Source organism: Physella acuta, unplaced genomic scaffold, assembly GCF_028476545.2.
Source record: "Physella acuta isolate Inbredline_101_S28 unplaced genomic scaffold, ASM2847654v3 ptg000676l, whole genome shotgun sequence".
Lineage (NCBI taxonomy): Eukaryota > Metazoa > Mollusca > Gastropoda > Physidae > Physella > Physella acuta.
The window spans coordinates 147,793-162,500 of NW_026732195.1; the positions used below are offsets into that span (position 1 = coordinate 147,793).

The 14,708-nt window shown below is 34.3% G+C and overlaps 1 protein-coding gene across 3 annotated transcripts in view; it reads right to left on the reverse strand.

The window, feature by feature from the left end:
* Nucleotides 1-9,423: 9,423 nt before the first annotated feature.
* LOC131949162 (uncharacterized) overlaps nucleotides 9,424-14,708 on the reverse strand; it is a 23,237-nt gene continuing 17,952 nt past the window's right edge. For all 3 annotated transcript variants that reach the window (XM_059310949.1, XM_059310946.1, XM_059310948.1), the window contains exons 9-10: nucleotides 12,694-12,829; nucleotides 9,424-9,780 (exon numbers count right to left, since the gene is read on the reverse strand). In XM_059310949.1, the coding sequence (XP_059166932.1) occupies nucleotides 9,674-9,780; nucleotides 12,694-12,829 (243 nt within the window). In that variant the 3' untranslated portion in view covers nucleotides 9,424-9,673. The remainder of the gene's footprint in view (nucleotides 9,781-12,693; nucleotides 12,830-14,708) is intronic.

Here is a 14,708-nt window from a genome sequence, read left to right on the forward strand (position 1 = left end):
GTTTAAAGGGTCAAATGACGTACATGGTTGTATAGGGGTTATGGAGGGGTTTGAATTACGTACACGGGTTTTATAGGGAAATGGAGGGGTATATGGTTTGATAGGGGTTAAAATTACGTGAATGGTTTTTTATAGAGGAATGTAGGGGTTTAAATTACCAGTGTTTCTTCCAGACTTTTTTCTCCGGGGGGGCACTTGAAATTTTCGGGGGGGCGGTAGACTTTCTTCGGGGGGGCGGACACTGTTAAAAGTATATATAAACTATATAAACTATATAAATTTCATTTCGTTCGGGGGGGGGGGGCGGTAAAAAAATTTCGGGGGGGGCTTCGCCCCCCCGAAGAGATGCCTGGAAGAAACTCTGTAAATTACGTACATGGATTTATAATTATACGGGTATAGAGTATATGCTTTTATAGAGGTTTAAACTGCGTTAAATGGTATTAACATTTATAGGGTATGTAGGGGTTTAAATGACTGCATGGATTTAAAATTTAAAGGGACATAAAAAGAAAGTAAAGAACCCTCTTTAGATCTAGCGGTCCTTTTGGCAGATGAAGTAGAGTTCATGTTACTTGACACCAGCATTTGAAAGCATGGTGTGGTCAGCACCCTACCCGGCTGCCTTTAATTTTCCCAGTACAAGTCAGGTACACGTCAGAGGTGGGGGGGGGACGGGGGGGACGTTCTCCAAGCATGGGTCTGAACCGAGATCCGAACTCTCTACCAAACGCTCTACCATTTGACCACGCTGTCCAATTATATAGGGGAATGTAAGGGTTGAATTTATGTCAGGAGCTTAGACACTCTAGGCAAAAGAAAAGGCATGTTAGCGTTGATCGGAGCGGGCTAATCAACTGAGAAATAATTGATAAGAATTCAACATAAGGGAGGTAAGAAAGTAAGCCCAGTTTAATAACTTAAGTTTAACTGGGCTTTTAAGCTTTTAGGACATACTTTTTAAAGCATGTTACGTAGGCTAAAACTAGCTGGGTTCAGTGTTTCTTTCTGGCATCTCTTCGAAGCGCATCTACCTCCTTCCCCCCTACCCCGGACGAAACATAATTTAGAAAATAAATAGGCTACTTTTACCAGTGTCTACCCCCTTCACCCCAAAAGTTTCACGTAACCTCCACCCCCCCCCCCCCCCCCTTCGGAGAAAACAGTTTGAAAGAAACACTGATTGAATCTAGGTTATACTTCCTTTCTTGGCATACGGTCTAGAAAACACTTCTTTTCTAGCTTCTGGTCAAGAGCCCGCCTTTTTTTTTTGTAGCTAAGGGTCAAGACTTCACTTTTCCAACAAACGTACATGCTTATCTATCGACATTAAAAAATTCGAGCTAATTCGTTTTCAAATGTTACTTCTAAGAGATGAAATTGGGTGTTGCAGTAATACTTTGCTATATAACATGCTAATTTTCAAAAAATTATATAAATTATTTGGCAAGCTCTAAAATTATGTTTTAGCTGTCAAAAATTAAAACAAAATATTAAGTATTGATTTTTACGTGTTTTGAATTTTTTAATTCAAGATAAACTATTGAAAATAATTTTTGAAATAATTAATAATATTAATTCATTAATCCATTCAAAGTTTTGGAAAAACTTCCGCCAGGGAGAGATAAAATTTTTCAAACTAAATGAATTTTTGTGATCATGTTTCCCATTGATAAAAAAACATGGCGGCTGCTTGTTTCTTGACTTCGCTTCAAGATTTTAAACTCATCATGAACTCCCAATATGCAACAAATATACAAAATTTCAAGTCTATTGTGTACGTACGGTTGGGAAGTAATGTATTTGCATTCAATTCTGACAGAAAAGTTTTGTGGCGGTAAGTAAATTAATTATTTTTAAAAGTTAAATCTAAGACCTAGCAAGCCTAGCCCCAGGGGACATTACTCCTACTGGACGATTTGGTAAACAGTAAACAAACGATTATCAAGTTCGACTTTACACTTTATTTCAGCATATTGCAACTAGATCTAGATATCTAATAGTTATTAGTAATAGATCTCAATCTACCTGATCCTAAATCTGTTCTTTATACTTCCTTAACTAGAGTCTAGATCTATACTGATCCCTCTAAATAAAAAATGACAGTGATTAGATTTAGTCATTTAGTGATTAGTGTATGTTTGTAGATTGTAGAGATCAGATTGCAAGTACTTATCTAATAATAATATCTAGTAAGTACTTCTAAGTACAAGTAGAAGTAGTGACTACGACTAGTCTAACTAAGTGCAGACTACTGAGGATGTTAGTGTAGTTCAGTTGAGCATAGTTACTGAAGTAGACTTAGTAGAGTAGAGAGTGAATGCAACATTGTGAGTGTAATAAATTAAAAAGTTAATAATAGGACCTAATGATAATTAATAATTAATGACAAAGTGACTAGCCGGAATAAGATTTTTCTATAATTCTAGATCCAGTGAGTAGGTCTCTGAGTCTATATATTTTTTTTTTCTAGATGTAGTTAACAACAGTGCTAAATCTAGTTAGTAACTTGTCTAGAGAAATCTAGATCTAGAATTATTTAGTAATTTAGTAGGCAATAATTATAAATAATAATATTATAATATTAATAAAATTAAAATGTTGACATCTGTTGCTACTGCGAACCTATCTAGATTTGATTTAAGAAGTAGATTTAAAGTTTAGTTGACTGCTCAAGATCAGTGTTTCTTCCAGACTTTTTTCTCCGGGGGGGCACTTGAAATCTTCGGGGGGGCGGTAAACTTTCTTCGGGGGGGCGGACACTGTTAAAAGTATATATTTTCTATATAAATTATATAAATTTCATTTCGTTCGGGGGGGGCGGTAAAAAATTTTCGGGGGGGCTTCGCCCCCCCGAAGAGATGCCTGGAAGAAACTCTGCTCAAGATTAAGAAAGTCTGCTACTAACTAGAGTAGTAGGCATATGCTTACTTAGAAATCTAGATGTAGGAAGTTTATGTGTAAATCTAGCAAGACCCAGTTATTTAGTAGTAGGCATTGAATTATGGTTATTAGATCTAGAGTTTAGATTTAGTAATAGATTTGTCAATATTGACCTGAAGTTATAGATTTAATGGCTAGTTTTAATTGCAATTTTATTTATATTTTTGATACGCTTATTATGTATAAAAATGTAAACTATGATTATAAAAATGTAAACTATGATTATAAGACAAAATTTTAAGTATAAATATTGTGTGTAAATCTATTTTTCAGAATACCTGAATTAAATCAGTGCATAAAGACCTCTAGTAAACACAGAAGAAAGTACCCTACACATGTTCCAGACAACCTTAACTAAGACTATCAACAAAACATAGGAAATCAAAATGTGTTTTAGGATGAAGATTTCATCTGAGTCTGCAATTTATGAATAACAATATTTGATGCAGGAAAAAATTAAATTCCCTGAAATTATGGGACAAATATATATCACATTAAATAAAGTGCCTTTATCTTTAAATACTTAATAAATTATTAATTTATTTAATAAAAATTGAACTTGTCTTAATCATTGAATTTGTTTATTGATTGTAATTGTTAATGTTATTGTTAGTGTATGAAAATATTGTAAACAACAGTGAGAGTTGTAAAGTTCCTGTTTCTAGCCTGTTTGTCCATGGATCAGATTGCAAAGAGTTCAACTGTTCTGTGAACTTGGCATTCGAAGCCATGATGTGGTCAGCACAATGACAATGCCTTTACTTAGGTACCCCTCATTGCTGGGTGCACACAGGGACTTTTTACGGACTTAAACCTCAATTTAACTTGAGACTTTGGGTTAGTAGTAATGGCAGTCTAGCGCCAGTGTGTTTTTCTTCATATAAAATTTGCAAGTTAAACACTGTTTAGTTTCCTCAATCACTACAGCTTTCCAAAATCACTGAACTAACACACACAAACACAAAGAACGTATTAAAACAACACTCAATAAAAATAACATAAATCTTAACACTTGATAAAAGATTTATTTAGGATATATCAATATATATTTTTACAATGACCTACAAATACTAAATTGGAATTCATTGGTCAAGCAGTAGAGCACACAATTGATAAACCAGAGAAGTGGTTTGAGGGCTTGAGTACATTATCATTAAGGGTAACTGGCTTGAGATACTGACTTTAAGTGTAAACCACACAACTGTTTTATTGGTCTAAGTAAAAAAAAACAAGACATTATTAATATTATTACAAGTGGAACATGCTTCATCTGTGGAATAATACTTTCATTAACAGTAAAAATAAATATTAACTAGTGTACACAGACACTAAAAATACATGCTTACTGTAAAGCAAAAGTAATTCTTCTAAAACAATGTAATTATACATTAAGCTTATTTAGTCATATCTGTTTATTCTGAGTGATATAGTCAGAATTCTGTAATTATAGCATATTTAATTTCTACTAAGTAAGCCTTGTACAACAGTATGAATATCTAGAATCTAGCTATATAGATTAATTGAAGTTGCTGATTTTTTTTTTAAATCTTTGAATTAAATTTTCAATGTTAAACTAAAAGCTCAATGACAGTAACACAAAGTCAAACAAAGCTTATTACAATTAAACTAATTAGGCCCTAATGCTAGTAATTATTAGATTAATCCAATTTTTAGGCCCACTTTGGGCTTAAATCAAATTTGGAATTTCTAGAGCTATTACTAGATATTAGATATAGAATTTTATCTAGTAATACTGGTACACTATAACTTGTCTATATATATATAACGATAACTATCTCTACGAGGACTAACTACTAAGCAGACGACTAATTAGTAATTACGGTTATTAGGTCTAGCCTACTGTCACCGTGTAATATCTAGTTTATCTAGATCTAGTACTAAAAGAAAAAGTAATAGGAAAAGGATTTTTTTTTTTAAAAATATGGCATTGATTTAAAATAGGGGCCTATTTATTAAAATGAATAAAGGCAAAGTCTTTATAACTAAATAGGCCTAATTTAAATTAGGGGCCTATAATTAACTATAATATGATTAATACATAGGGCCTAATAACTAATTTAATCAGTTCTTAACTTTCTAAGCAAAAGAAAGTCTAGAAAAAAATGTATGGGCCTACATTCAAAAGTTAAGCCTAAAGGTTTCTGTTTTACATAAATCTAGCTAATTATTCTATTATTACTAACTCTAGCTTAAATACTAGCTAGCTAACTAAACTAATACTAACACCTATTACTATTATATTAATAAAAGTATTCATATTAATCATATAGGCCTAGTTCACTATAAAAGAAAATATGCTATAGTCTATATAATATACAGTAACAGGCCTATACTTAATACTATTATTATTATTATAGATCTAGGTCTAACTAAAATAAGGCTGAGATCTAGATCTAAATAAAATACATAGGCCCTAGATCTAGTAAATAATACTATTTGACGATTTGTTATAATAGGGTATATTTTTATTATTGTATCTAGATCTACTGTTTATAACTTAAACTTTAGACTTAATTATTCTAAACTTAAAGTATGAGTGTATGACGTATAATTAATATTAATTTTAGGCCTAGTACTTAGTACTAAGTTAGTACACTAAAGTAGAATCTAATTCTAATTACTATAGACTATAGGCCTAGTAATAGTAATTAGTAATAATTAGTAACTAATTAGGCCTATATACTATATAGTATATAATTACTAAAGTTCTTTAATTAATTCTTTAGACTTGGTCACTTGACTTTACAACCTCTTCTTTACTCTTCTAATAAAATCGGTTTAGACTACGGTCCCTAGATCAGATCTAGATTCTAGATCTAGATTTCTAGATCTAGAGTTAGTAGAATCTAGATTCTACCTCTAAAATCTAAAACTACTAAAAGCTAAAAGTTACTAAAACTCTAACTAAATCTAACGAGTCGGTTATATTCTAAATATAATTCTAGAATCTAGATTCTAGACTAGATCTATATTAAAATCTGAAAAGTCAATTCTTTATCTGGATCTAGATTTAGAATCTAGATCTAGATTAGATTTTAATTTTCTATCTCGATTTCTAGATCTAAATTCACGAAATTCTGATTCTAAATTCTTGAGTTTGTTTTGAAGCCAAAAGCGAAAGTAGCTTTCCTTACTTAAAAAAAAAAGATTTAATAAAAATATTCAGATTTGGTTTAAAAAAACGCCAACCGGCAGGACTCCATTTGGACTCCACTTCAACAGCCTATTGAAGTCTTCTTCTTTTTCGTTCTTAATTTTAGAGTTGGAAGGGATCCCCCTCCAACACAATTAAGTATACGAGTCAACTGGTTATGCGCCATTGAGGTCATTGACTCCGATTTCAGCCTGCTTTTCTTTTTGGATTTTTTTCCATAGTCTTTGTCTAACCAAGAACAAACTACAAGACAGCAGTTGTTTATTTTGGAGTTGTCTCTACTAGAAGAGTGGCTGTCCCCAGTCAACGAGCCTTTTCGGTTTAGCAACCATGAGCTTTACCGACTCGACTACGCCGACCCCTTGAATTTGAAGTGATTTATTCGTTTGTCTTAAAAGAAATAATTAGTGGTTTTTTTCAGTACTTGAATACAGGATTCTAATTACTTTTTATCACATTGTTCATAATTTAACACTTTGAGCACAAGTTAAAACAGGTTACTCGCAGTATTAGTAGGTTTACACCAGAGTTTCTTCCAGGCATCTCTTCGGGGGGAGGGGGGGGGGGGGGAATAGTCTACCGCCCCCCCCCCCCCGAACGAAATGAAACTTATATAGAAAATATATACTTTTAACAGTGTCGCCCCCCCCCCCCCAAAGTCTATCACCCCCCTCCCCCCGGAAAATTTCAAGGGTTGTATTAGCAATAGATCGATATGTTATAAATATAGCTCGATGTTTTGTGTACAGTATACCAAAGTAGTACGTAATAAAGTAGACGACATTTAAAGTTGTAGTTTTTTGTCGTGGATTTTATTTGATTGCCAAATAAATAAGAATATTCAGATTGTTAAAAGTTTTTTTTTAAAAATGTGAACAATTTGAAAATGATTTTCGTTAATAATCATCCGTTATTTCTAGAAAAAGATTATACAATATAATAGATGTATATAACAAAAAAATATGGTAGGCCTACATATATTACATAACAAAAAAATACATTTTCGAACAACCCCTAACAAACAATTATAGTACTCTTCTCTTCCCCTCTCCCTTTGTGTATGGTGTGCACTCAAAGTACAGGCAAGTTAAGCACTAAAGTGTTGGTGATTTAGTAAAGAAAATACTCCATTTTTACTTTCTCGTATATACGAAGTATAGAGAAAGTCTTGTAATCGTGCAAAAAAAAAAATCGAGATTTTTGCAAATCTCAACGTTTTGCATCTCACTGATACGGAAAAACATAATTTTGCAATCTTGTCCGTATGTCTGTGTGTCTGTGTGTGTGTGTGTGTGTGTGTGTGTGTGTGTGTCCGTGTGTAAACACGATAACTTGAGTACCGTTACAGCTAGGTTGATGAAATTTCATATATAAGTATTTAATCAAAATCGTAGATCCGTATCAACTTTTGAGCGATTTCCGATAACCGGAAGTGGTACTTTTCCTACTTTGAATTTTTCAAAAGCCTATAACTTGAGTACTATTTCAGATAGATAAATGAAATTTCATACGTAAGTAAAAGATCTAATTCTCTACCTTCTATTAAATTTTGAGTCACTTCCGTTGACTGGAAGTAGTACTTTACGCTACTTCCGATTTCTCAAAAAACTAATGTAAATTTTAAAAGTAATAATAATATTGCGCACTATTATGCGCTTTTTTATTTCGCGTTCACTTGGTGTGCAATTAATTTGTCTACGAGATTTTATTCTATTTTTAAAACTTTAAGTATTTAAAATGGATTAAAAATCATGTCTATAGCCCGAGTTCCCATCCCCTGTTATTTTATATAAGAATATTCGAGAAAGTTTAGGGGAGATCACTCCCGGTTTATTCATCTTAGGTAATTGGATTTAAATTTTTAAAAATGTTCTAATTTTGTAAACAGTTAAAGAGGTTTAATGCACCCATCGTGATTGAAAGTAAACTTTAACAATTGTAGCAGTAATGTGATTAAAGTAGCTACTAGTTTCTGGGTTAGGTTATTGACAAATAATAATTAAGAATATAAGAAATATAAAGACAAGACTAATAAAAGTCTTATATTATTTTAATACTTATTTTAAGTAATAAATAATTAATAAGTAACGAATTCAAAATTCTCCTTTGTTATCATTTTAATTTCTCTGTGTTTTGGTAACAAGTATAGTGGTTTTCTCCCTTGATTAAAAATAAATAAATGGAAAGTCATTAAAACATTAATACACACATTTTAGCTGCTTATGTGTGAACATAAAAAAAAATAAGTAAGACTATTTTTTAATATTAAAAATAAATAAATTGGTGTATGGCTATCGTAAGTGGCATAGGATTATAAAACTCGAGGAACCGAGATTCGGTTCACAACTGATTCAAGTATTTCATAATAAAATGAAGTTCCATTAAAATCATGTGTCTCATACAGCAAATGCACACATACATTTAAAGATAAAAAAAAAAAGCTAAGACTAATTCATTTGAAAATGTGTTTTTACGCATAAATGATTTCTTATTCATGATTGACGAGCTAAGGGAGGTAACAATTAAATTACAATTTACCTTTCTTGAATATTAGCTACTTCCCCTTGAAATGTTACATTGTTCTGAACAAATAGTCATAACACCAGACAACATTAATAATCATAATAATTAACACAATTCAAAATGTTAAATGAGCTACTTCTATAATAAATGTGAGGTTGGAGATTGACACGCCGCCTTTAATATGTATGAAAAAAAAATGGTGACTGTACATATTGTAAGTCTATTGTAATTACACAGATATTCACAGCATATCTGGATTGTAGCAACTCATCTTAAATTAGAAAACAATTAACATCGCTTAAATTTTAAGTAATTTGCAACACTTTTGTACAACAATTTACATAACAATATTTTCCAGCACATAACAACGTATTTCTAACAAGTCAATAGCTAAAAATAAACTGTTCAATAGGCGAGATGGGATTAAGAGGTCAACCATAAATGACGTTACGCTATAATATAATTAAGTGACCTCTTTTGATATTAAAGACAAATGCTACAAACATTAGTGGTAAAGTATTGAGTGGCTTCCCTTTGTACAACAAAATAGGAACTCGCATTTTTATATTCTATTCATCAAATCTCAGTGGCGTAGAGAGGTCGGGTGTCACCCGGTGCGGCACTTAATGGTGTCACCCCCCAGAGGCGTAGCGACCCTTCCCGGAGACAAACTTTCAATTTTCGATTTGCACCCCCCCCCCCCCTTCAAACTTTCGATTTGCACCCCCCACCTCAAATTTTTCTCTATATATTTTGCTATTTTTTCCTTGGTGTCACCCCCCTAAATGGTGTCACACGGTGCGGTTCGCACCCCCCGCCACCCCCTCGCTACGCCTCTGTCTAATCTTATACAACCTTAAACTGATTATTACAATATTAATCATAATTCTACCCCACCCCCTAAATTCCATCAAAACTTAGTGTAGAATGGTTTGTCTATAAATTTCTCTATAAGCCAAACATGTTTTGAATCGAATAAAACAGTTTTAGTTTTTAACCAGCTCCACGTCTGCCAGTCAGTCGTCTGCTTGTTTATTCTTTGCTCTCCTCCGCGGTTTCTGCAGGTTTCAATTTCCCCAACAACTTGATCACGTGGGCTATCAGCACGTTCATGTCCAGAAGTATCAGCCCACCAAAAACTGAGAAGAGAAGAAAATAACAACGAATCAAATTATTTATTGTTTTCATTTGTTTATTTTGTGAGGTACTTCTATTTTCACCATCAAGGCCTCTTCAAATTTGAGGCTAGTATGTAGACAGTATCCTATATTTGTATAACCCTTATCAAAATCTAACGATTGAATGCACTCCTTGAACTAAAACCAATATTGGTAGAAAAAATCCTTTTTACAATAATGCATTACATTTACATAGCCATACAGTGGTGGGGAATTCTACATTTAAAAAAAAAATTATTTGTTTCTTACTATTAAAAATGTAAAATTATTGTTTTTAAGAAATTGAGATCAAAGTGTCACGAAAGCATAGTCGCCTTGAGTAAAAGTAAAAGCCCTTGTGTGATTTCAAATTTATACGTGACCTTGTCGAAGTCACATCTCCACCCCACCCCACCCTTAGGCCTCAACACCTCTTCATTGAATGAATATACACCTTAGTTTGTTAAAACAAATGATGAATCCGTTAGTTATAACGTCAGTTGTAATCAGTTAAATTTCAGGTTGTCATTGATCGCTGAACAGAAGACACCATTCGCCAAAATAAAACACACCATTCGCCAAAATAAAACACCATTCGCCAAAATAAAACACCATTCGCCAAAATAAAACACACAATTCTGGCCTTTGTTCAAAATCCGTTACGTGGATTATAACTAAATTGCAATTACGCAACTTATTTTTTTATTAATATTTGTGGTTATAAATGAGGAATAAAAAGTAGTGACGTCATTTTGGGTGGGGGGGGGGGGTGAGAAGTGTGACGTCAGATAAAAAAAATTGCTTAAATGAACTTTACCTATCTATTCTTCTCTACTTACTTAAATTTTGGTGATGATAGCAAATGTCCATCTTAATTTTCATCAACCTCCCCTCCCCCCACCGTCCCACTCATTTCATGAATTTGGTACCAGCTATCCGAGGTTTATAAAGATCAATACCAGGGGAGGGAAACATTTTAACGGTCAGAACAGAGTTATTCCCCGACCTTAATGGTAATTGTTAAACCTTGTTCGGCTGAGAATGACGTTATAAAAATTAATTTAAAAAAAAAGTATGGCTAATAAAACTTAATGAGTCAGCATTCGTAAAAACAAAAACAAAAAGAACAACAACAAAACAACAGCAGCAAAGCAGTAGCCTGATATTGCTCGAACGATTAATTTTCTTTTTAAAAAGGTAGTTTATGCACAACATGGTTTTCAATGGTACAGCGACGATTCTACAAGTGCCAATACAATAAAAATGTTGTTCTGGTTTTTAATGATAATTAAAGTTTTGTGTCCGTTTGAAGCTGGCTTTGACTTTCTAAAAAGACATAGTCCTACTGTAAATTAAAGAAGTCCTCACAACATAGGTATATTTAAAATATATATATATATATATTTGTTACATTGATCATTGAAAAAAAGTATCACTGTCGATATTAATATTATAAAAATCTTATTAACAAGGCATTTATTTTAAAAAAAAACCGAAGAGGACATTCAACACACGATTCAATAAGCATCTATTTTTAGCAGATATTGAGATAAATTTTGGTTGAAAATATTATGTGAAAATAGAAGTCAATGTTGTTAAGTTAAAATTATATAGAGGAACGCGACTATTCTAGAAACGTATGTGTCCATGTAATTTCTCCATGTAATGTATCCACGAGACATGTCTATATACTTGGTCCATGTAACGTGTCCATGAAATGTGCCAGTGTAATGTAATTTGTTAATGTAATGTGTCCATGAAATACGTCCATGTAATATGTCCATGTAATTTGTCCATGTAATTTGTCCATGTAATTTGTCCTTGTCATGTTTCCATGAAAGGTGTCCATGTAGTTTGTCTATTTAATTTGTCCATGTAATGTATCCATGTGTCCATGTGAAGTGTCGATCGGAAGTGTCCATGTAATTTGTCCCTGTAGTTCGTCCATGTAATTTGACCATGGACATATAGTTAAGTGTTCATGAAAAGTGTCCATGCACTGGGTCCATGTAATTTGTCCATGTAATTTGTCCATGTAATTTGTCCTTGTCATGTTTCCATGAAAGGTGTCCATGTAGTTTGTCTATTTAATTTGTCCATGTAATGTATCCATGTGTCCATGTGAAGTGTCGATCGGAAGTGTCCATGTAATGTGTCCCTGTAGTTCGTCCATGTAATTTGACCATGGACATATAGTTAAGTGTTCATGAAAAGTGTCCATGCACTGGGTCCACTAAGAAAAACCAGACCAACCACACAGTACTCTGGGCCATCAGTAAAAGTTGTGGTCAAGTCCGGAATTTTAATCATTTGGTTTGGTTTGTTGCATATAATCAGGGCGTCAGTGCGAGAATTCGGAATTGGGATGTAGGGATGGCCCGTAATGTAATTTAAAAGCAAACAAAGGAAACAAAAAAAAAAAAAATTAAAACAAAACCTCAGCTAAAAGTTTTCCCCGTAAACATTTAAAATGCTATTTTTTTTCAACGCAATCTTCTTATATACAGGAAACATTATATATATATATATATATATATATATATATATATATATATATATATATATATATATATATATATATATATATATATATATATATATACAAACAGTGTTTCTTCCAGACTTTTTTCTCCGGGGGGTGGGGCACTGTTAAAGTATGTTTTTACTATATAAATTCCACTTCGTTCGGGGGAAGGGGGGGGGGGGGGGAGAAGATGATAGACTTTTTCGGGAAGGCTTCCCCCCCCCCCCCCCCCCCCCCCCTGAAGAGATGCCTGGAAGAAACTCTGATAACAAGATCCTGCCTACTCCGCTGTAGCTTATGTAAAACCTCTGTAGAAATGATAGTTAAATAACATAGTCACGTAGAACATATCAACTGTATGTAAGACTGACCGAAGCAAAGGATGCCGATTCCCACCCCTCCCAAGCTCTGGGCGCTGGGCCTGTGGTCCTCAATACTGTTGAGTTTCATGAAGGCAGCAGACGTGTTCTTGCTGTCCACCTTGAGACCCTCCACCGCCTTCTGTACCTGTGGGGGGTAACAAAGTTAGGGAGGTTTCAGCTCCAGGCTTTGTGGTGTATGTATAGAGTATTGGATTTTTAGGAGGAGCGGTAGAGGCGTAGCAACGGGGGGCGGGGGGGGGGGTAAATATGTCCCCGGGCGTCGACCCTAGGGGCGCCAAAATAAGCTAATTTTACTTTTTTTAGCGGGTATTTTGAGTTATAAATATAAAAAAAATATATGGAGGGGGGGGGGGGGAGGGGCGCCAAATTGAAAGTTTGTCCCCTGGAGCCGGCTAAGGAGCAGTGGGATTGTTAGTCAGGCTCATGGGTGGTGTTGTGGGGGTGGGGTTTTTTTGTGACGGAGAGGTCGGATAGTAGAGCGTACGACTGCAATACCGAAAGCCTCGAGTTTGGAGTCCGGGTTCTTGTCCGTAGTACGTCCCTGAGTTCAGCCAGCTTTAATGAGTACCTGACTCACGTTTGGGAAAGAAAAGGCGACTGGGCACAGTGTTGACTACACTATGCCTAGGTCACTGAAACAGATGAACTGGATTTCAATGGACCCACGGTCCATCAAATTTGAAACGGGTAGCTTAAGTCGACAAACTTTTATTCAATAGACAACAGGGTTTGAATAGTGACAGCCAAAATCAGTGTTTCTTCTGGAGGGAAGGGGGGGGGGGCTTGAAAATTCCGAGGGCGGGGGAGTGGGGGACTGGTAAAACAATATATTTTCTATAGAAGTTCTATTTCATTGGAAAGGGAGGGGGGGGGGGGGGACGGGACGGGACAAAAATTGCTTTGGGAAACGAACTTTTAAACATCTATTTGAAAATAGATTAAAATTTTATTAACTTTCTTTTTAAAATAATTAAAACTATTTTGCGATGATTGAACCAACATAGTAACTTGTATTGAATTAGAAAATAACATCAGTATTAAAAAACAACAACAACACAGCCGGTTTTAATGTAACAGTAGTTCCTTGCTGTGACAACCCTGTTAAGGCCCCTCTTGGGCGCACCTTGACAGAACCTCACCGTTGTGTCAACAAATCGTCTTTACACCGCCATGCAATTCATGAAGTTGCATGTCTGTGTTTGTTCCGCTAAAGCGGCTACTCAGCATGAGACGACATTTTTTGTGTGCTCTAAAGCACTTGGAGCAAATCGTGTTTCGAGAACATTCTCGTCATAGACTCAAGGCTTTTACCTCCCCCCCTCTCCTCCCCCGTCCACGATGCAACCAAACTAGGGGTTTGATAAACGAAAAACAATAACAAACAAATAAAAACACAGAGGAAAAGTACAATAAGGCAAAACCTGTTCCTAGCACATCTGATCCAAAGGTTTCTTTTAGACTTTTTTCTTCTGGAAAGGGGGGGGGGGGGAACTTAAGACTTTTGTGAGGGGGAGGGCGGACTAAATTTTCTGGAGGAAGGTGGACACTGGTAAAAGTATATATTTTCTATACAATTTTTATTTCGTTCCACTTTTACCGAAATATGTTTATTACAATTATGTACAGAACCTGGCGGTCCATGGGGCAAGTGAAGTAGAGTTTATCTGTTTAATTCACCTCGAACTATGAAGGAATAGTGTGGTCAGCACTATGCCCAGCCGCCTTTTGTTACAATTAATTAGTTTTAAAAAGAGAATAATATTTTAATTATTTCATTATCCGTAACAAAGTAAACATTTCTTATAATTGTAATGAAATAAAAAAAAAAACAACAAAAAAACATGACACTTATGATGAACGGTTTTATAAGTGGTTGGACCTAACCTAAGTTTGCTAGTTGTGTCAGAGAACTCTCTAGATTTCAATTCTTTCCATACCTCGAAGTAAAAAAAAACCCTCGATATTAATGAATAACAACAATAAAACAATAGCTGTCTTATGAT